This window comes from Pseudorasbora parva, chromosome 24 (assembly GCF_024679245.1).
Source record: "Pseudorasbora parva isolate DD20220531a chromosome 24, ASM2467924v1, whole genome shotgun sequence".
Classification (NCBI taxonomy): Eukaryota; Metazoa; Chordata; class Actinopteri; order Cypriniformes; family Gobionidae; genus Pseudorasbora; species Pseudorasbora parva.
This window is the reverse complement of record NC_090195.1, coordinates 23,242,218-23,266,920: the sequence shown is the minus strand read 5'-3', so window position 1 is coordinate 23,266,920 and position 24,703 is coordinate 23,242,218. Positions and strand designations below refer to the sequence as shown.

At 38.5% G+C, this 24,703-nt stretch overlaps 1 protein-coding gene across 1 annotated transcript in view; it reads left to right on the top strand.

The window, feature by feature from the left end:
- The first annotated feature begins 5,404 nt into the window (after positions 1–5,404).
- Positions 5,405–24,703, top strand: part of prpf4bb (pre-mRNA processing factor 4Bb) — a 35,558-nt gene continuing 16,259 nt past the window's right edge. Inside the window, exons 1-9 of the mRNA XM_067434845.1 lie at positions 5,405–5,527; positions 7,923–9,173; positions 14,829–14,984; positions 15,077–15,235; positions 22,541–22,622; positions 22,709–22,919; positions 23,059–23,132; positions 23,232–23,322; positions 23,418–23,565. Coding sequence (XP_067290946.1) covers positions 5,481–5,527; positions 7,923–9,173; positions 14,829–14,984; positions 15,077–15,235; positions 22,541–22,622; positions 22,709–22,919; positions 23,059–23,132; positions 23,232–23,322; positions 23,418–23,565 — 2,219 coding nt within the window. The 5' untranslated portion in view covers positions 5,405–5,480. The remainder of the gene's footprint in view (positions 5,528–7,922; positions 9,174–14,828; positions 14,985–15,076; positions 15,236–22,540; positions 22,623–22,708; positions 22,920–23,058; positions 23,133–23,231; positions 23,323–23,417; positions 23,566–24,703) is intronic.

Below are 24,703 nucleotides of genomic sequence, written 5' to 3'. Positions count from 1 at the left end.
TCTGTCATTAATTCCTCACCTTCAATGTCGTTGGACTTCAGACACAGATAAAGATATTTTTGTTGAAATCCGATGGCTCAGAAAGGCCTTTATTGACACCAATGTCATTTCCTCTCTCAAGACCTATAAAGACGTTGTTACAAAGCCCATCTCACTACAGTGGCTCTACAATCATTTATGAAGACACCAGAATAGTTTTTGTGCACAAAAAAACTAAATAATGACTTATCTAATAATGGGCAGATTTCAAAACTGCCTCATGAAGCTTCAAATCACTATGACTCAATGTATCGATTCAGTTCCTCAATGCGCTGATTCATAAAGCTCTGAAGCTTCAGGAAGCTGTACTACTACAACTATTATTATTATTACTAATACTATTATGGTTATTATAATTCACAGATGATACAGCTACTATTACGATTGTTAACATGAATACTATTGCTATTACTACCACTTCTGCTACTATTATTTTTGTTGTTAAATTTATTATTATTATGATTACTACTGCTACTAAAACTCTATTACTATTTTCTTTTTTTTTCTTTTTTCTTTCTTTTTTTTCTCATCTCGCTCTCCTTTTCTGTAAGTGTATGTATTGATCATTGATCCCCTACCTTGAATATTATTTTGTAAATTTGCAATTTGCTCAATAAAAAAATCAAAATAAATTAATAATAATAATAATAATAATAATAATAATAATAATTATTATTATTATTATTATTGGGGGGGGGGTTGTGCACAAAAACTATTCACTATATATATATATATATATATATATATATATATATATATATATATATATATATATATATATATATATATATATATATATATATATATATATATATAGTGTAACACAGCAGTGACTTAATGATAACCCAGATAGTCATGCAGCGTGAAAAAAGCAGTGACCCGACGAGTTTGAAAATCATGCAGTCTGAACTAGACTTTAGTTTAAAATCCACACTTTTTAAGGGATTGTTTTGCTTTTGTGTCCATTTTCAGAATAAATGAATAATATATAAGATTGACTGTAAACATATTAAAGCACATACAATATGAGTATGCCTATTTTTTAATTATTGTACTTGTACTTTGCACTGGGGCATTATACCCAGTCTGCTTGTCTATCACCATGCAAAATTCCAGACATTCGTAATGTAGCATTTTGAAGTTATGGCTCCATGAATTTGACATATATGACAATGGTTAGAATGGCTATTGCATTGTTGGCCCATTGCAGGCTCTATATCTCGGCTGCCTTTATGGGTGTGTTCACAGTTGCACTGGGGCATTATACCCAGTATGCCTGACTGTCACCATGCAAAATTCCAGACATGTTTACTGTAGCATTTTGAAGTTATGGATCCATGAATTTGACATATATGACAATACAGGTAGAATGGCTATTCCATTGTTGGCCCATTTGGAGGCGCTATATCTCAGGGGTATTTATGGATGCGTTTAAAGTTGCACTGGAGCATTATACCCAGTGTGCTTGTCTGTCACCATGCAAAATTCCAGATATTTTTACTGTAGCATTTTGAAGTTATGGATCCATTAATTTGACATATGACAATACAGTTAGAATGGCTATTGCATTGTTGGCCCATTTGGAGCCTCAATATCTCGGCTGCCTTTATGGGTGTGTTCACAGTTGCACTGGGGCATTATACCCAGTGTGCTTGACTGTGACCATGTAGAAGTCCAGACATGTTTACTGTAGCATTTTGAAGTTATGGATCCATTAATTTGACATATATGACAATAAAGTTAGAATGCTATTGCATTGTTGGCCCATTTCGAGGCGCTATATCTCAGGAGTCTTTATGGGTGTGTTCACAATTGCACTGGGGCATTATATCCAGTGAGCCTGACTGTCATAGTGCAAAATTCCAGACATTCTTACTTTAGCCTTCTGAAGTTATTGATCCATGAATTTGACATATATGACAGTACAGCTTGAAGAGCTTTTGCATTGTTGGCCCATTTGGAGGCGATATATCTCTGGGGTCTTTATAGGTGCGTTCACGTTTGCACTCGGGCATTATACCCAGTGTGCTTGACTGTCACCATGCAGAATTCCATGTTCCATGTACATTTGTACTGTAGCATTTTGAAGTTATGGATCCATGATAGAATGGCTTATTGCATTGTTGGCCCATTTGGAGGCGCTATATCCCGGCTGCCTTTATGAGTGCGTGCAAAGTTGCACTGGGCATTATACCCAGTGTGCCTGATTGTCGCCATGCAAAATTCCAGACATTTTTACTGTAGCATTTTGAAGTTATAGATCCATTAATTTGACATATATGACAATACAGTTAGAATGCTATTGCATTGTTGGCCCATTTGGAGGCGCTATATCTTGGCTGCCTTTATGGGTGTGTTCACAGTTGCACTGGGGCATTATACCCATTGTGCTTGACTGTGACCATGTAGAAGTCCAGACATGTTTACTGTAGCATTTTGAAGTTATGGATCCATGAATTTGACATATATGACAATACAGGTAGAATGGCTATTCCATTGTTGGCCTATTTGGAGGCGCTATATCTCAGGGGTATTTATGGATGCGTTTAAAGTTGCACTGGGGCATTATACCCAGTGAGCCTGACTGTCATCATGCAAAATTCCAGACATTCTTACTTACACCCAACAATACAGTTCGAATGGCTATTGCATTGTTGGCCCATTTGGAGGCGCTATATCTTGGCTGCCTTTATGGTTGTGTTCACAGTTGCACTGAGAAATTATAAGCAGTGTGCCTGACTGTCACCATGCAAAATTCCAGACATTTTTACTGTAGCATTTTGAAATTATGAATCCATTAATTTGACATATATGACAATACAGTTAGAAGAGCTATTGCATTGTTGGCCAATTTGGAGGCGCTATATCCCGGCTGCCTTAATGAGTGCATTCAAAGTTGCACTGGGGCATTGCATTGTGCTTGACTGTCACCCTGCAAAATTCCAGACATGTTTACTGTAGCATTTTGAAGTTATGAATCCATTGATTTGACATACAGGTCCTTCTCAAAAAATTAGCATATTGTGATAAAGTTCATTATTTTCCATAATGTAATGATAAAAATTAAACTTTCATATATTTTAGATTAACTGCACACCAACTGAGATATTTTAGGTCTTTTATTGTTTTAATACTGATGATTTTGGCATACAGCTCATGAAAACCCAAAATTCCTATCTCAAACAATTTGCATATTTCATCCGACCAATAAAAGAAAAGTGTTTTTAACACACAAAAAAGTCAACCTTCAAATAATTATGTTCAGTTATGCACTCAATACTTGGTCGGGAATCCTTTTGCAGAAATTACTGCTTCAATGCGGCGTGGCATGGAGGCAATAAGCCTGTGGCACTGCTGATGTGTTATGGAGGCCCAGGATGCTTCGATAGCGACCTTAGGTCTTGCATCTCTCAACTTTCTCGTCACAATATCCCACATTCTCTATGGGGTTCAGGTCAGGAGAGTTGGCAGGCCAATTGAGCACAGTACCATGGTCAGTAAACCATTTACCAGTGGTTTTGGCACTGTGAGCCGGTGCCAGGTCGTGCTGAAAAACGAAATCTTTATCTCCATAAAGATTTTCAGCAGATGGAAGCATGAAGTGCTCCAAAATCTCCTGATAGCTATCTGCATTGACCCTGCCCTTGATAAAACACAGTGGACCAACACCAGCAGCTGACATGGCACCCCAGACCATCACCGACTGTGGGTACTTGACACTGGACTTCAGGCATTTTGGCATTTCCTTCTCCCCGGTCTTCCTCCAGACTCTGGCACCTTGATTTCCTAATGCCATGCAAAATTTGCTTTCATCCTAAAAAAGTACTTTGGACCACTGAGCAACAGTCCAGTGCTGCTTCTCTGTAGCCCAAAGTGGCGTGACCTGGGGAATGTGGCACCTGTAGCCCATTTCCTGTACACGCCTGTGCACAGTGGCTCTGGATGTTTCTACTCCAGACTCAGTCCACTGCTTCCGCAGGTCCCCCAAGGTCTGGAATCGGTCCTTCTCCACAATCTTCCTCAGGGTCCGGTCACCTCTTCTCGTTGTGCAGCGTTTTTGGCCACACTTTTTCCTTCCCTCAGACTTCCCACTGAGGTGCCTTGATACAGCACTCTGGGAACAGCCTATTCATTCAGAAATTTCTTTCTGTGTCTTATCCTTTCGCTTGAGGGTGTCAATGATGGCCTTCTGGACAGGGTCGGGTCGGCAGTCTTACCCATGATTGCGGTTTTGAGTAATGAACCAGGCTGGGAGTTTTTAAAAGCCTCAGGAATCTTTTACAGGTGTTTAGAGTTAATTAGTTGATTCAGATGATTAGGTTAATAGCTTGTTTAGAGAAACTTTTCATGATATGCTAATGTTTTGAGATTTTGGGTTTTCATGAGCTGTATGCCAAAATCATCAGTATTAAAACAATAAAAGACCTGACATATTTCATTTGGAGTGCAATGAATCTAAAATATATAAAAGTTTAATTTTATCATTACATTATGGAAAACAATGAAATTCATCACATTATGCATTTTTTTTAGAAGGACCTGTATATGACAATACATTTAGAATGGCTATTGCATTGTTGGCCCATTTGGAGGCGCTATATCTCAGGGGTATTTATGAGTGTTCACAGTTGCACTAGGGCATTATACCCAGTGTGCTTGACTGTTAGCATGCAAAATTCCAGACATTTTTACTGTAGCATTTTGAACTTATGGATCCATGAATTTGACATATATGACCGTACAGTTAGAAGAGTTATTGCATTGTTGGCCCAATTGGAGTGGTTATATCTCAACTGCCTTTATGGGTGCGTTTATAGTTGCACTGGGGCTTTATACCCAGTGTGGTTGACTGTTAGCATGCAAAATTCCAGACATATAACTGTAGCATTTTGAAGTTATGGATCCATGAATTTGACATATATGACAGTAAAGTTAGAAGAGCGATTGCATTGTTGGCCCATTTGGAGGCGCTATATCTCAGGGGTCTTTATGGGTGCGTTCATAGTTGCACTGGGGCTTTATACCTAGTGTGCTTGACTGTTAGCATGCAAAATTCCAGACATTTGTACTGTAGCATTTTGAAGTTATGGAGAAAAAGGGAAATTTGTCACTCTACAGTTCCATAAATATATATTTCGAATACAATAAAATTAAAGAGTAGCCTATAGAAACTGGTTATTACAAAAAAAATATATATATATATATATATATATATATATATATATATATATATATATATATATATATATATATATATATATATATATATATATATATATATATATTACAGGAATATGTAGGGTACATTTACTTGTATAAATTTAAATAAATGAGCTGCAATTGTTAATGCAGACACTAGAGAGCACACGCACTCCTCGGCGCTCTGTTCCTCATAATCGCACTGCAGAAGAAGAACACAGCGGGGCCGCTGTTGAAACAAAATGGCCGATGTGGAAATGGATATACAGAGCAAGAGGCTGAATAACGGGTAAGAGCACGTGCATTGTATAACCACATCAACAACGCAATTTAGAGCCGAGGTGAGAGTGTTTAGAGAAAGGGGAGATATTTTGTTTATGTTATGTTGTTCTCTTGGTGAACTATGATGATTTTTGTGTCTGTTTTTAGATCCGGCTAGTGATAGCATGCTAATGCTAAATTCTCTCAACCAACCAGTTGTCAAGATTCATTTGTTAGGAATGATTTCAGTTGGTCCTTTGAAATTCTCACTTTTAAAAGCCTACTACATCCTACCACATCCTTTGAATTTAAGCATTTTATTTGGTTAGGTTATTTCGTATGCTATCCATAGTTAGTCTCGATATGATCAGCATGCTTATTTCGTTGGTTATCTCACCAAATTTACTAAATTACTACGTCAGTTAAACCATTAAAGTAGTATAAATTATCATCATAGTCCCTAAGCACAGTAACAACATGTCTGTATAAGTTTGTTGGTGAGTTATGTATGTCCTTGTGAAGAACACCGTGTTTCCTTGACGTAACAGAACCTGAGCATGTTATGGTATTGAAATATAACACGCGCGAAAAAGTGTGCATTTTAAAAATATTGCGTTTAAAACGTCAATTAGAAAAATTAAATCTTGTTTCTTTTTACATTTACAGGTTTCACTAGAATGAAATTTTTTAACCTTGCCATAGTTAAATAGCAAGAGTTCAGTACAGGGACGTCTCAAACACCATTGCTCCCTCCTTCATAAATCTTGTTTATGAAAAACAAGTGATTTTCAAAATAACGCCAACTGTGACACAATCACTGGGGTAATTTTTTTGATAAATTTGCATGCCAGCCAATGTTCATTGTCAGGTGGAACTGCGTAGCCGACTCATCGGGAGTTCTATCAGGGAAACAAGCGCCACGCCAGGATGCTGAAAACGGCAGATCATGGAAATAAATGTTATGTTCCAGGCTGTGCATGGGGATGTGAGGACTTTTCATACCCTTCCCACTGATAAAAAATGTCAACAGTCATTGTTGATGTTTATTTACTATCGGCTACCGCAACAATTTAATTCAAAGTTGTTCGTTTGCTCTGCCCATTTCACCACGGACAGTTACTCTAACCTGGGACAATATCAAGCTTAGCTCTGCGTCTAAAACGGAAGAAAGGGCCGATTTCAACCATTTTCCTGCGTAATTAGTGATTTTTATCCACTTCTTGACTGTCCAACCCTTTAGTTGCTTACAGATCGCTCACTCGATCCTTGTAGATAACGGTACCTTCTCCACCATCTAAGTTGAAACGATAGACATTTGACAAGGCTTCTAGTCAATTTGTTAAATCAATACATTTTTGAGAACTGAAGTATGATTATTTTGCAGCGGGTGAGTAGTAAACATGACCCTGACTATTTTGAGTGGCTTCTAAATTAGTTTTTGGCTAAATCGACTTTCAAATCAGTACTCTACTGTCAAGCTGTAACGTTACTGTAACGTTTTCTTTTATTGGAGTAAAGTCATAAACGGCGTAAGCATAAACCGGTCGGGACAGGTAGTTTTCTTCCTCTTACCTCGATGTAAACGCATTAACCTGCTTTCTGTCGGCTTATTGAAGTGTGCATGTGTGATAGGTGACAAAAACGCAAAATTAGAGCAGATTTAAATGAATCCAGACAGAGCGAGCTATAGCGTTTTGCATGAAATAAGGACATATCACAAATGCAGACTTGTTTAGGACCCAAAAAAATTTAAAGTGGTGTTTTCTTTTCTTATGCAGATGAAGTACCCTAGAAGAGGTTCATTTAAAAAGCTACATAACCGCATAAGGGATAATATGAGCCGTAAATCTTCCGCTGACACAGTGCATGCTTTATTTAACATCACAACTGACATTTGAAAAACTCCGTATATAACCGATATACGGACATTATTATTTTTGACGCCACTACAAGGAAATAACCCAGTTTATTAATAAAGTCATGTAAACGCGGTTTACTTGCATTGTCAGTTTACTGGTTTGCATGTAAATGGGGAAAACTGGTTATTTCAATAAGCTGATTTTTTTGGAGTTATCAGCTTACTGGTGTGCATGTAAACACACCCAATGTCAAATCATTGCCATGACAGATGTTATAGATATGTTTGCTTTCATTGAGCTGTGCAATGAAACGGCCAATCAGAGCAGAACTCTGCATTAGTTTTCATGACCCTTACAAATAAGGGAATCACAGAGCATTACATCCTAGGGACAATTTCGAGGGTTGCAAATGGGCCTGTAAAACCGTATCTGGACAATTCTTGACCCTAAATAAGCAACATACCCTCTATTTAGATATCAGAGAACAATTTAAAATATTGTTTCAAATCATTCTAAGGCACCTTTAAGTTTTGATTTTTATTGTGCTTGTGTTTATATTTACAGGTCAGAGGATGTGGAAAGTCTAGAGAAGAGTGGTAATGAGGATGAAAATGGTGACGTGTCTGGGGAGGATGAAGAGGAGGGCGAAGAGGAAGCGGAGGTAAATGGAGAAAAACAAGAAAGCGGTTCTAAACATCACAGCAGCAGCAAACACAAGAAAAAAAAACACAAGCACCGCAGCAAGCACAAAAAACACAAACATGCAACTGAGGAAGATAAGGACCGCAAACGGAAACATAGACACAAACATAAGAAGCACAGGCGCAAAGAGGAGCCTTCCTCCTTGCCATCTGGGGCCATCAACAGAAGGGCTGAGGATGGCTCCCCTTCACTGGGCAATGCAGCCCTGGATGACAAAGCGCTTCTTGAAGATCTGGAGAAACAAAGAGCATTGATTAAAGCTGAGCTGGACAGCCAGCTGATGGAGGGGAAAGTTCAGTCAGGAATGGGCCTAATTCTACAGGGTTACAATTCTGGTTCTGAAGAGGAAGGAGAGGGACAGAGGGCACGTAATGGGGAGCAACGGCAAAGAGGTAGCGGGGGCAGAACCCGCTCACCTAAAGACCAGATTAGCAGGGGGGGTAGATCCAGACGGGACTCAACAGACACCAGCAAACCAATCATTAAACGACGTAGTCGCAGCCGTTCCAGAGAGAGAGCTGGGAGGGATGCTAAGCTTGAACGAGCGACCAAAAGTGCAAAAGAGACCGTTAAGGAGCATAGCAAGTCCAAAGAGAAAAAACGCTCCCGGAGCAGGGACAAATCCAAGGAACGTGGAAGGAAGTCCCAGTCCCCATCTACAAGAAGATGCTCTGCAGAGAGAAAACCGGACCAGAAGGGACATTCTGATCGACGTTCTTCTCCCCGTACAGAAGACAAGCGGCAACAAGCCAGGCAGAGATCAGGCTCACGAGGGCGCAAAAGCCGATCGCAAGATCGTCGATCTCGTTCTAAAGATGCCCGGGTGGGTCGATCGGAGACTGATAGAGAAAAGAGGCCAGGAAAGTCTCCATCTAAAGACACCTCCTCTGGGAAAGAAAATCGGTCGCCTCATCAACGGCGAGCTCCTAGCCCTCAACGCCGACGCAGTTCCTCCCCTCGCCACAGGGACCGCCAGTCCAACTCTGGTCCGCAGCCCCCCTCGGGTTCTGCAGACCGGAGCTCCAAACTGAGCCATTCGCCATCTAGGAATAGATCACCAACCAGGAGGGCAAGAAGCCGCTCGAATGAACGCCGGAGAGATTCCCCTTTCAGGTATGCATCAGCACACTTTCTATAAAGGGAAAAATTTACATTCTGTCATTGTCACCCTCATGTTGTTCCAGAAATTACTTTTTTCTGTGGTATATGAAAGATTTTTTGCACAATTATGGTTAAACTGATTATTTTGCTCAAATTATAATGTTGTTTATTAAATTATAATAGTGTTTATTAATCACAATTAATATAATTTGAAAAAAAAACACATTGTGTGATCTTTACAGTCTATACTTTACCAAATTTTATATTGTTAGATATTTTATGAAAAGTAATGCAGTTGCAATTGAAATCACAGATCCAGATTGCTCCACAAATGTACAATTTGTACAGACATACGGCAAAGAATGATACTTGTCTTTTTTCTTTTACCGTTTTATTCTTTAAATGGCTAAACACTGCAAATAGATGGTAGAGGGTGACACAGGAGTGGATTTTTAAACCCCTTCTGTACCACTCCCACAAAAAAAAAAATCCTATCCCAATCTCACAAAAAACTGGAGAAAATCCCATCCTGTCCCAATCCTAGAAGAATGAGTCCCGTTCCCTCCCACTCCTGTGTTGTTGTTGTTGTTTTTTGACCCCAATCTGTCAGTAACAGTAAAAAAAAAAAAAAAAATTACAGATCACAGCATGCCCACTTAGTTGAGTAAAAATCCAAAATTTATTTTATTGAAAATAAATTGAGTTTCTTTATTGAACTGAAAGCCAGCTTAAATAATGCACACACATTAAATTCCATGTAAATCATCTATGCCAACACAGGCACACACATGTAAATGTCTTGCAGCTGGTGTGTGCCATTTTCACACTGTCTTTTTGGTTACTTCAGACTGCTCAGAAATGTTGTTGAACACAACCAAGTTATCATTTTCTGACAGTAGTGTTGCAGCATGGCTTTCATGTCTGACTCCGTTTTGATGATGATTTTCATGGCGACACAGTGCATGGGGAAGCCGCCTTATATTATTGGTGGCTGGCAATTGGCATACCAACTTGTGCATTACCGCCACCAACTGTTATGTGTGTGGAGGATGTCATTCACTGAACCAGCCACACCAAAGCAAACAGGAGCGTATAGAGACAGGGCAACTAGAATTGAGTTCAAGATTAAAACATATAGTTAATTTACATAAATGGTTAGTATCATAGTGTTATTATGTTTCCCAGTCCCGCTCACTCCCGCTGAATTTTTTTTCTCTCACGTCCCAATCACATGATTAATAGTGATTTTGTTTCCCATCCTGTGGGAATCACCCCAAAATGTCAGCTTCTAATAGACTTTGGCTGTGTAGGTATTAAAAATTACTAACTAAACGTATAATTAAACACAAAAAATAGTTTGGACCAAAATAACAAAGACAGCAGAACTACAAGTGCAAACACGCCCTAAATCATCGCCTTTTGAAGTTATAGTTAAATAATTTAATATAATTTCAGTTTTTCCATTCCTAATGAAGACCTTTTAAAGACCTCTTAAAAATTAAGTGATTTTGTTACGATTGCCTATGATTTCCAAGCCATCCTGAAGATTAAAATTAGCTGATTTAGGTGTGTTTAATTAGGGTTGGACCTAAACTCTACAAGACAGTGGGCTGAGGACTTAAAGGGTTAATTCAGCAATTAGCATATGGCTTTGTATCAGTTGAAACGCTGGAGTATGATTGCCCCCCCCCCCCCCCATATCCCCCTGAGACAAGAGATTTATGCATTTTATTTCAAGAAAAAATTCCTCCGATGAAGCAAATTGAAGATATTTGCATCATCTGAGGAATTTTTGGCCAAAGACTACAACCAGCAGAGGGAGCTATTTGTGCATGTTTTCAACCCAAGGGATCACACTCACAGCTCAGCTCGCAGCTGCTGGCAATTATGTAAACGGAGCTATGCGGAGCAAAGAGAGTTTTTCAACTTAATTTCTATAAAAGAAGTTTCAGTTTCTTTCAGTTTCAGTCAGTGTCATGTCAATCTTGAGTACCTATAGAGAAGCATTGCATCCTGCATATCTCCGAAAAGTCTTTATTTTTTTTATAATTATATAAGAAACATGCGCTGTTCCGAGTCTTTCCGAAAAAAGCCGAGCGGGTGGGGGCGTATTGTGTGGGCGGAGCTAAATAATAACGTGTGCGCGCCGCTGTTATTGTGTTGAGTGCGTCGTAAAGCTGTGTCATCCCTAACAGCGGGAAAAAACTTTATTCAAAATAAAAAAATGGCTTTTAATCAGATACAGCCATACATCTATGATCCGGAATCAGACCCAGAGGCTAAAGTTGAACAGGAGCAGCAGCAAAAACGACTAGAGCAGGACGTCTCTATGTGGTATAAGTTATACACTAACTATATAATATGCTTAGCGGCTTGTGTTATTTACATATTTATACTTGAATTATATCGTCGTATTTTTTGTCTTTGAAGGTGTAAGTTACATGTGGGAAGTGCACTTCTTGCTAGACTACAATCAAACAGTTATTTCATGATTTTAACTTGAACGTCACGTTTTTAGAAAACCATGTCAAGTGCGAGTGTTACAACGTGTCTGTGTGTATGTGTGTGTGTTTACGCGAGGTTTGTGTAGACAATTGTAGTAAGCGGACTGTTTTTGCACGGCAGGCTAGTGTTTACAAAGAAAGACATGGAATAGTAGCGCATTTGAATGAAGAAGCCCGCTTATTTAGTTCAACATATTTCCCCACTCTTTGTGTATTGTTGTTTGGAGTGCTTTTACAATACACAAACATAAAGTTACACATACAGTGGCCAGCTAAACAAATGTACACGCACTACACATTGCATGCTCCATTGATCAATTAACTATACGTGATCATGTTTGGGCTACTTGATGGGCATAGGCAAAAACACAGACATTTGAAGCAGTCTTACTCACCGCCTGCGGTTCTAACGTTGGGACCGCTCCATCCTTCAGCATTAGGCGATCGGAAAATCCGGCGTCGAACTGGGCCTTGTTTATGAAACAGTCGGCACCGAAATGCAGTGAACAGACATAAACCTTTGCGCAACTCAGTTGCTGATCCGGAAAAGCAAATTCCATCCACTGATGCCTTAACGCGGGGTTTTTTGGCAATCTGTACAGGACTGTCTTGGTCTGGTAACCAAAAACACACTTTTTTTGGTGACATTGTTAATTTCTTGAAGTCACATCACCTGGGTGTGCAGCGCAGCCTACGAGCCAGCGCTTTGATGGGCGTAGCCTGTTGCTTTCGCACTCTCCCTCTCTCTCTCACGCTCTTCCGGTAGAATTGTCCGTACGGCCCATACAAGGAAATTCCGACCTTTTAACGTCAAGTGGACCCATGATCGAACTTGCCGAAACTTATGACTAACCGGAAGTAGTATTTTTGACAAAGAAATATACTCCCATCAAACGTCCACCTTAACTTTTGAAACTTTGTCCATGTTTAGTATGGGATTCCAAGTCTTTAACAGTGTAAAAAGATCAGTATGCATGAAACGGCATTTCACCCCCCCTTTAAGCTTCCAAAGGCATGAACTGGAAACATGCCATGTCACGTGATAACCATGTAACCATGACTGCCGTGAGCGCGGACCCGTTTACCTCAGCTCTCATCAGGAGAGCTCATTCAGCTCTTTCATGACTGTGAATGTAATCTGACTCATGCAGCATTTGTGCTGTGACACTCGCGTGTGACTTGCTCATATTGAACAGACATGTTCAGTTTTAGTGTCTGTTCTCTAACTGAAATGTTTTTATGAAAATGAACACAGTGGGCAAACGATCCTGGGATCTATTAGTGGTGGCTTTGGGAGTGGCCTCGTAGGGCAGCGACGCATTCTAGGAATTGTTGTCTTTCATCCCCATGAGACAAACATTTTCTGTCTTTCTTCAGTCTAGAAGGCACCAAATTCAAAAATAATTTCACATTTCTACTACATTGATGACCCAGTTTAAATACAGATTCATCTTCCCAGCGCTGAAGTACCCCTTTAAACTCAGCCAAACGTCGTCCTATATCAGATTATTTAGATATAGACAACATATGATCAAGTATTAAGTAATCTTACAGCATCTGTGGAAAAGGACGCGGATGCGCACATGAACTTGACGCTCTGACTCTCGTTGTGGATTTACTTTAACAGCGCACGCTCATACACGGGGAACTAAAGCACGGAGAATACAACATTATATGACAATCGTGTTCTCATTGTAATGCTGTGTATGTGACAGATTGCTGCCGCACATCTTGCGCTGTATTTCATGATCATTCACAGTGCTTGAGGCATCACTGTGCTCAATGCACAGTGCTTTATTTCGCGGCCTGGAAGGCGTGCTGTCTAATGCTAACCAATTAGACCTCAGTTACCGTCCAAAATGCCGCAATAACCAATCCAAGAAATATACAAATATATTTTTTAAAGTCAGGGCGATCATCGTTTTCATGATCAATCGTCGCCGTCACGTTCGAGTACTCGACCACTGTTGCCCATCCCTAGTTAATAATCGATTAATGAGCATTGATTGTCGGTCAGGAAAATTAGCTGAAATGAGCATCCCTAGAGGGAACCTAATTGTTTGCTTCTTGGCAGTTTTGTTGTCTAAAATGTCATGTATGCTATTAAAAGTTCCACACTGAAACAGCCTGGGGATAAATTAAAATAGATATTTTTGTCTTCATTTTTTAAAAACTTATTAGTTATCTTAACCCTTTAGGCACCAGAGTTTTTTTCTAAAACGTTTGATTTTGACATCTTAATTTCAAAAGTCAAATATAATTTCAAATATCTTAAAAGTGATAAAAGATAGAAACTTTCTGTAAATTAGAGAAATATTAAGGATGACCCAAAGTGTATGTAGGGATTACATTTTCCCATATAATTTGAATATTATGACCTCATAAGGTGGTGGCATTCTTGGAGCATGAATTTTCATGAAAAGCCGCATGTTTAAATGATAAAATGCAGCACTTCTTTCCCCCCAAAATGTCCCTCACCTTCTGTGTGCTATATTGCACAATACTGAATCTTCAGGTAAATAGTAAACAAACTGTGTAAATCATTACTAATGGTAGAAACAAACCGAATGCATGTAGCGGTTTGCCTTTTGCTGTAGATATTTTCCATTTACTACATGCTAATTTTTTGAGACAGGAATTTTGGGTTTTCATGAGCGGTATGCCAAAATCATCAGTTATTAAAACAATAAAAGACCTGAAATATTTCAGTTGGTGTGCAATGAATCTAAAATAAATTAAAGTTTAATTTGTATCATTACAATATGGAAAATAATGAACTTTATCACATCCTGATGTTTTTGAGTTCTGGATGAAGTACGACATGTCTACCATCTAGTGGAGAGGATTTTGAATGAAATTTGAAACCCTTTTTGACAAAATCGGCCATTTTATTCATTGCCACATCTTGTCGAGTAAACTCGACCGTGGTGCCTAGAGGGTTAATAGGTCGAATCTAAGCAGTGAATTTATAATGACTAGGTGTAGCTCAAGTTTACCAGAGTGCGAAAGGTTTTCTGTGTGATAAACCTAGGTACATAGTAATATACTGTAAGATTTAACTAATTAATGTAAATTGATGTTTTATATGTATGCTTATAATTTCTGATTACAAACATGACCTATGATAAAGTAACTGATCTGGCAAATGCTTCACGTCTCTTAGGAAGCGCCCTCGTGTGGATGGACTTGGGAGATCACGCGAAACAAGTCCAGCTCGACGCAGAGTGAGCCGCTCACCACTCAGACGTAGGTCTGTATCACCACGGAGACAGTCTCGCCCCTCCCCCAGAAGGCGAAGTCGATCGCCACTTAGACGCAGGTGAGAGACAGTGAGAAATACTATCTTGAACTCTTAGTGAAACCCAGTCTAATCTGGCTGTAATTATGTAATGTACTGTTCTGTATTGGCAGGTCTGCTGATAGGGATCGGTTTTGCCGCTCCAGACTACGACGATCCAACTCCAGAGATCGTGATAGGAGGAGGAGGAGGCGGAGCCGAGATGAAGACAAATTCAAAGGCAGTCTGTCAGAGGGTATGAAAGCAGACCAAGACTCCTCCTCTGAAGAAGTGTGAGTAATGGTACTATTTTCAAAGCTTAAAGGACAACTCCCGGGGAATTTTTAAGTATATCTTGATCGTTATACCTTTGTGAGTACAGTCTTTAGAAAAAAAAACAAAAAAAAAACAGATTGGTGCTTGCAACACGGAGCTATTACAGTTAATGCCCAGAGCCCCCACTTAGCTAAAACGGCAGCTATGGGGGCATGTTTGTTGGGAAGAGCGTTGTGTGTGTAAAGCATGATTATTTTAATTACTCCACATCTTTCCTCAAGCCGTGTGTGCCCAAATGGAAGGATGAACAAAGTCTACATTACCTCCATATCAATCAATCAATCAATCAATCAATCAATCAATGTTTATTTATAGACCACATTTAAACACAACCAAGGTTGACCAAAGTGCTGTACAAGGTTTAAAAGAAAACAAAGTAAAACAAGAAAATAAAGTAAAAGAACAAAAACATGCACACAAATAAACAATCAATAATAAACAAGGAGTGCCAAGATAGCATACCAAGCAGTGTTAAAAGCCAATGAAAATAAATATGTCTTAAGATAAGATTTAAACGTTTTGAGAGAAGGAGTGACTCTAATATAGGGAGGAAGGATATTCCAGAGTTTGGGTCCAGCAGTAGCGAAAGCACAATCACAGCGCGATTAAGTCTAGGTACTGTCAGTAGGCCACGATCCCAGTCTAGGTACTGTCAGTAGGTGATCTCAAGTCTCGTGTCGGGCTATACGGAACTAATAGATCAGTAAGGTAGCGAGGGGCTAGGTCATTGAGGGCTTTATAAACAAATAACAACATTTTAAAGTCAATCCTATACTTGACAGGGAGCCAATGCAGAGACATTAAAATTGGTGTTACATGATCATATTTTCTTTTTCTGTCAAGCAGTCTAGCAGCAGCGTTTTGGACCCGCTGCAGACGAGAGATGGAGGCCTGAGAGATACCATAGTACAGAGAGTTACAATAGTCAGGCCGCGATGTTACAAAAGCATGGATAGCAACTTCAAAATTGGCCCCTTGATAAAAATGGTTTAACCTTATTGAGAAGACGAAGTTGATAAAACCATGATTTGACAATAGCAGTGATCTGCTTGTCAAATTTTAAGCTGGAGTCAAAAAGTGTGCCCAGATTCTTGGCACACTGTGTATTATAGCTCCATAGTGGTTGCCCCGTCTTCAACCACGGAATGGCATTTTTCTTCAGCCGGCCCATCTGTGTTGTGTCTGTGCAAGTGTGTTGTGTCATCCTTGTCAAAGTGTTCGCTGCAAATTTTCACATTCTGTTGGCACAATTCGGAAAGGCACAAACGCGAACCATTTCTTCTTCACTTTTGAGCCCAATCGGATCATCACTCTAGTGATGTCCGGTTCACGAACAAATCGTTTTTTTTAACTGGTTCTTTTTAGTGAACCTGGTGAACCAGTTCACCAAATCGTACGGACTCATTCTAAACGGTTCGCATCTCAAAGCAGTGCTGATCTCATAAGTTACTTTTGTTGCGCACTTTCTGACATGAGTGACAGTCACTCTGAATAGAAATAAACTAATATCTTGAATTATATGTTGTAACTCCAACCGTTCACTGAACTGAGACATGTTTTGCTGAGAGAACTGATGAACTCACGTGGAGCTGATACTGAGCATGCACGTGTAGCTGAATGTGCCGGATCAGCAGTACAGAATTTAAAACAGTTTCTTTCGGACACTTTCGATACAGAGAACCAATGAGCAGAGCTTCTTCATACACACAACGCTCTTCCTAACTGGACTATTTGCCTTTTTTCCGGCTACAACGGAGTTCCCACGGGACTTCAGAGCGAGACTACAGCTAGCCGTCGAAAACAGGTGAATTTAAACAATGGCTGAGTGGCTAAACGCATCTTGTCATGTAAGGGACCGGTTCATGTTGGACAGACATTTTAATTGCATTTTGTGTCTGTTAAGAGGCGCAAAAACACCCTTTACGTTTATGCCCCCATAACTGCCGTTTTAGTTAAGTGGGGGCTCTGGGCATTAACTTTAACAGCTCCGTGTTGCAAGGACCAATCTGGTTCATTTGTTTTTTTTATAGACTGTGCTCACAAAGATATAAAGATAAACTTAGAAAATCGCCGGAGTTGACCTTTAAGTTTACTGGGGCTGTCTGTGTATAGTAATGTCAAAAAAAGTTTGAATCAAAAACAATATGAAAAACACAGTTGTGGGGTTAACAATCAAAAGTCCAAGATTCCAATTCTGGAATAGTATACTTAAGCTCAAGAACCAGATTCTTGTTGTAAAATAATAAATTATTGATTGATTGACTTTTATTTAGCAGCCAGCCAAGTGTCTGTAAGCACCCAGTCGTGATCACGTTCATTTGACTGCTTTAATTGTGAGAAGCCCCCCTAAAACGTCTATTATAAAAAAATAATAGATTCTTAAGATTATAGTCATAACAGTAAAATAATGTATTTCCTTGCCGATACAGTGATAGAGAGCATGTTATACTCGTAGCTCAAGTCAATAGCAGCTGGCTGAACTGAGGCGTGAGTAGCTTGGTGACGTCAACTTCCCTCTTCGATTGATTGGCTACGGGATGATCTGTCAATCTAGAACTAGTGGACCAATGGTAATGCTAAGACCCGCCCCTGATTTACATGAAACTTGAACTGCAACATTTGGAAACGCAAGCGCAGAATGTGGAAACGAGCAAAGGAGAAAAGAGAACAGGCATACAAAAAATTAAAATAAGAGCAGAAAACATCATTTTGTGTACGATTTAGATCATTTTGAATTCATGATTGAGTTTTGAGCAATATAATTTTAAACTTGTTTAAATGTTTGACTCACGCTTATTATTAGTATTTCTATGACCATGTTGTTTGTGACTCTGGGTAACCATGCATTGATTTTTCAGTTTTGTGCATTCAATTTTCACGTGTTTTTAAAATTTTGATTCACGCTTTTTATTTTTTTATGCGTGACCGCAAATCAATTGGCAGGAATCTGATCCAATAGTCTTCCATCATTATTGTAGAGACATGGTGGGGAAGTTTTGGAAGCAGCATGCAGAGTAAAATTAACTTGAGGAATCGTTGCAAGCGTTGACATTAATTTCTTAATTTATGCCAAATAACCGATCTGTAGGCTAATGAACAATTTTTATAGTGAAGTTTTAACAAGAATCAAAAGCCTTGTCTTCATTTTATGTTGTCACAGACATGCACTAAACTGTGTGTGTTCAGGCTCTTAGTGAAACAGTGTGCATAATTGGACAAATATAGATTTATTCTGGCTGCCGAGTGACAGTGCGGATAGTCACGGCAACCCAGCACGCACCGTTCTATGCTTCAGATGCGCAATCGAGACTATGAAACCTCAAACCCCTTCGCTTATACCCCGATCTAGGATTACACCTCTATTGCATCGCAAGCATGTTCGTGAGTGGTTCATGTTCTTATCACGTCGGCAGACTTGGCACGTTGTTCATCTTGCCAAACAGTCTGCATATTTGGACAAATATAGTTTTATAATCACGTTTGCTAAATATTTTGAATAATCAGAATAACATTTATTTTAATTTCTCACTGAATTATGCTTATTTGAAGAGCTGAATGACTTGTGATCTCTGTTCTTCCTGCTGCACGCCACTTATGATCTCAGAGCTCTCTTATTCACTGTACTCATCCCTCATCTCTGTTGTAAACAATGCCGACGTGTGAACCAAGAACATGTCTCGGAAACGCTGTAACGGCTGCTTTCGGTATCGCTAATTTTCGTGTACCCAATGACACTCCCCTATTTATGCAAACCATTCTCTCTTTCCACACAATACCCATCCCACCTTTTCGCAGTCGACCACGCCCCGTTTTGGAAGCCTTTTCAAAATGAAGATGTACAGGTCCTTCTCAAAAAATTAGCATATTGTGATAAAGTTCATTATTTTCCATAATGTAATGATAAAAATTAAACTTGCATATATTTTACATTTACATTTTACATTTATGCATTTGGCAGACGCTTTTATCCAAAGCGACTTACATTGCATTTTTAAGGTACACATTTTACATTTTTTTTGTCAATTCTTGCTTTCCCTGGGAATCGAACCCATGACCTTGACGTTGCAAACGCCACGCTCTACTGGTTGAGCTACAGGAAAGCATTTTAGATTCATTGCACACCAACTGAAATATTTCAGGTCTTTAATTGTTTTAATACTGATGATTTTGGAATACAGCTCATGAAAACAAAAAATTAGCATATTTCATCCGACCAATAAAAGAAAAGTGTTTTTAATACAAAAAAAGTCAACCCTCAAATAATTATGTTCAGTTATGCACTCAATACTTGGTCGGGAATCCTTTTGCAATAATGACTGCTTCAATAGAAAAATAACCCCACTGCTGCAGCAGGGGGTTTCATGACCCTTTAACACTCATAACACGTTGGTCTGCGAACAGCTCGTTCTTGATGAGTTGATTGAATTAAAGTGGTTAATGATTATCCACCTGAATTAAATATTCCCCCATTGCATTATAATACATTATATTCAACATAGGCATGTGCCAATATACATTTTTCATGTTGCGATTAATTGCTGAAGCTTTTATCATGGTATACGATATTATCAGCATCTTGAAGAACTATTTTTGTAATAACAAAAATAACTGAATGTTTAAATAAAATAATACAATGCACCGAAAATATATACAGCTCTGGAAAAAATTAAGAGGCCGCTTAACATTGAAAAATTAATGTTAAGTGGTCTCTTAGTTTTTCCCAGAGCTGTAAAAAACTATTTTCAAACAGATTAAAGTGCAAAAGAATTAGGCTATAAAGAACAACAGGTAACAAATTACAATAAGGTCTCCATTATTTAAAGCATTAACTAAGATTGAGCAATAGCTAACATATGTTACAGAAAGTATAATGTTTTTGGTAATGTTAGTTAAGAAGTACTGATCTTCGTTAGTTTTATCTTAGGTCCATTAAAAAAGTTATTTTGATTTTAATGTTATTAAACAGTAGCTAACTAAGAAATTAACATTACTTAGTATTAACAAGTATTAACAAGTATTTTTCATTGTCAGTTTGGTAATAATGAATTAACATGTTAACTAATGAAGTCGTATGTCTCAAACTTTTACTGAACAATAACAAATAATCAAAAAAATTCTAATCATTAGGGCATGTTGTAGTCCAGATTAAAACATAAAAATGTTTAAGTTTGAAAATAAATAGCCTATTAAGTCTTTAAGTATTAAGCATTTGGTGCTGTGATGAACAACACTGAGATTACAAAAAAACGATTGGCTGTTTACTTAACTAGCGCAGTGCATCAAAAAAAACTTAACTAGCGCAGTGCATCAGCTGCTGTCATTGAGCGTGAACTTCATTCAACGCGTCTCCTTCACTCGTTCATGTGTTTCTCATTAACATCTGAGCGCGTACGTCCCTTTGACGCAGAATACAGTATTTATAGTGTTTAATGGTGTTGAGTATTTATACTGTAGATGGGCAAAGTATTCTTGAGTGCATTGAAAGATGTAGAAAACAGACCGTTAACTGTGGTTTTAAACTATCCTTTATTTTCAAAACATGACAAACACTTCCCAACAGGTGAACAATTTATTAAAATTGAGGTAGATTTATTTATTAAAATATTAATTGTGGTAAGCATTTTTTTTACTCTACACTGTAGGCTATATCAATAATATTATTACTTAATTGTGTAAGTAGTAAAACACTAAAAATGCAAATGATTGGTCCACTGGTGCATCGCTCGCTCTCTCTCTCTCTCTCTCTCGCTCTCTCTCTCGCGCACACACACACACACACACACACACTTACACACCTCACCGACAGTGGGCCGGTCGGGAGATTAGGGAGAGAGAGCAAAGTTCAGTATTTGCAGATCTCCAGATCTCTGTCTAGTCTATTTTATTCATTTTAAACATCGGATGAAAATATTTCTCTTTTGATACATGCGATGCTGAGTCATTAATACATCACCAAAGACAAACAATTAAGATAGTGATGTACAAGTCCGATGTTTTAGTGATTATATTTTGGTAGCGTTAGCTTGCAAGTCACCCACTACAACTAACAAGGAAATAAGCCTGCTGTGCGTGAATGTAGTTTATAGATTTACCGCTGTGTTGGGCTTAATGTTATATGGAAGAACTTCGAAGAAGCACGATAATAAATTCTGCGTGGTTAACCTTTGATAAGCAGCCCACGCACGTCGCTCTGTTTTATGTCGGATGGGATCGCCAAAATATCTCCAAACCACTGAAGTTGAGCTTACTAACTTGTCAACAATATATGTGTCCTCCGAGCTGGTCGTGAGCGCTGCATTTTCTTCCCTATTGCTCATTTTTATCGCTCCACTTCACTCCGATCCTCAAAGCCTGTCAGTCACAGACTGTAAACAACAGCACCCAGAAGCCCGGTTTGTATTACGCATAGCGTGTCAGCATTATATTGAGAATTTATCAAACTGTTCTTATTGGTTTATCGAGGAAAATTATATTGTGATAATTATCGTTATCGTTTTATCGCCCAGCCCTACTTGAAGTTTTTCAGGTAGTTTTAACAATAGTATTAAGGGAAGAAATGCTATAGAAATTAAAGTAATCAAATGTTAAATAACACTAGATGGTTTCCATTGTAAAAAATGATAGATTGATTGCTTACAATTAAAGTTACAAAAGTTATTCAGTCAAGAGCAGTGAGTGATTTTCTTTTCAGGCTTTACACAGATAATTAGGTTGCTGTCAATTTAAGAGCTTATGCTCTGATCCAGTATATGGATACACATGTGCTTTCAACTATTTACATTCCAAAACTGAATGTATTTACATGAATATTCAGCAAGATGGACAATTGACAATTAATTTTGTATGTTTAAGCAATTAGTTTAATAATTTAAGCACTATTTAAGCAAAAGCTGTTTGAGGTGTTTGAGAGCATAGTCATCTTTAAACCGCACAACAGTTTTTAACATTTAATAATAATAAAATTTAATCAGCCTATTAAAATTATTTATGAAGGATCATCAAAGACGAATTTGCAATTGCAATAATACAATTGTTATTTTAAATTGTAAAATTTAACAATATCACTGTTTTTAAATGCATTTTATTCTATTTAAAATGCATAATTTGTAACAGAAGAGTAGTAGTAGTAAATGTTTAATACCAACTTTGTTCTGTAGTATTAATTCTGAGTTATTTAATACAGCTAATTTTTCTCAGAAGTGTCACTGAATCATCTGATTTACATGGAAATGTTAAAGTTGTCTTGATGGAAATATGTTTAGGATGGAAGATTTTGATGCAGAAGAGGAGGATGAAGAGGCTCTGATTGAGCAGCGACGACAACAGCGGCTTGCAATCGTACAGGTAACACAATACAACAGTCATCCTGAGGCACAGTAACTTCCTTCTATTAATATGTGATTATGACTATAAAACCATTGTTTTGATAGAAATATAAAGCAGTAAATGAGGACAGTAATATGGGCTCCATGGCATCAGAGCCCAGTAGTCCTCAGAGTAGCACCCGCAGTCGTTCACCCTCCCCTGATGACATCCTGGAACGTGTAGCAGCCGACGTGAAGGAATATGAGCGGGAGAATGTAAACACTTTTGAGGCCAACATCAAGGCCAAGCACAACCTCATCGCTCAGGAGAAAGAAGGTAGGTAGCATATATGTTAGCAGGGTTTTGCCTGGGAATGTAGGGATGATTTTTTTTATCTCTGTGGTCTTTCTCATAATGACTCAAATAATCTATAAGCTAATGAATGACTAACTATTTGTCTTATTGTCTTATTCAGGAGCCAACCCAAAGAAGCCCTCAGCGCCTGATATGTTCACTGAGTCTGATGACATGTTTGCTGCAGATTTTGATGCAAGTTTATTTTTTTATTCTTTTCTGCAGGCCTGTGATTAAACCAGTTACCAGTTGGTTCTTTGCGCGATCTTACTTCTGTGTCTTTCCCATCCGCAGAGTGCCAGACTCAGGGCTGCAGGCATTGGTAAAGACTTTAAGGAAAACCCCAACCTCAGGGATAACTGGACTGATGCAGAAGGATACTACCGTAAGCCTTCTTTAAGTCTTTAAATCCTTGCTGCTTTTTCAAAGCAAATAATATTTTAAATGCAAGAATGAAACATTATAAACAACTCTTTTTAGGTGTGAACATCGGTGAGATTCTGGAAAAGCGTTATGATGTGTATGGGTACACTGGACAGGGTGTATTCAGTAATGTGGTTAGAGCTAGAGACACTGCCCGAGCTGGCCAGGAGGTGGCAGTCAAGATCATCCGAAACAATGAGCTCATGTAAGTGTCCTATTATACAATTACCATCTCTGTGACTACTTTTTGTTCTTGTATATTTTAACTAGGTCTGTTGATTTAACACGTTAATTTGATTCTTACATTGCATCCAGTTTAGTTACAAACATGATGCAGGGCAATGACTAAAGGCATGATAAAACTGCATTAGAATGCAGTTAAAATGCCAAACAAATTGAAGATATGAGGGCATTTCTTTGTCTTATATAGGGTTGGGTATCCATATGACCAGTACCGGCCCAAATCAGAACACAAATTTCGGTGCCTCATTTCAGTGCCACTTAAAGCCTTGTTTATGCTTTCGCCTGGCTCTGCAGCGTGAGCCTCCACTGACTGTGCGCTCCTCACCAAACGGATGAGGCTTTTATACTTGACGCGTTCGTTGTTATGCGATTCTTTGAAATGACAGAAGGCGACATGGAGTAATTGTTCTATAAACCATCAGGAAAAGTGTCGAGAAGAAGTGGGCTAATGTACACAGGTGATGATATTTATTTTAGTACACTTCACCAAAAACCACACTACAAAAGAATCGTATAAAACTCAGTAAACCTTAATATTATTACTTGTGACATGAGAACAAAATATATGCACACATGTATACAACTAAGTAGCGCATTTGAATGAAAAGGCTAATTTTGTGTGAACAAAAACACCTAGGTTTAATATGAAATAACATTGCATGCTCCATTGATAAATTAACTATACGTGATCATGTTGTTTACTGATGTGCACTTACTAATAGCCAACAAATAGTTTTACTCACTGTCTGCTTCCAATGCACGATCGTGGACCTTTATCGTTAGGACCGCTCCATCTTTCAGCATTAGACGAGCTACAAATCCAGTGTCGAATTAGCTTTGTTTATAAAAAACAATCTGTGCCGTTATGCAGAGAATAAACAAAAACACTTGCACAACTCAATCCAAAAACAAACTCCATCCAATGTCCCATTAATGCTTTGTTTATAAAAAACAATCTGTGCCGTTATGCAGAGAATAAACAAAAACACTTGCACAACTCGATCCAAAAACAAACTCCATCCAGTGTCCCATTAATGCTAGGTTCTTTGGGAAGCTGTACAGGTTTGGCTTGCCCTGACAACCAAAAACACACTTCTATA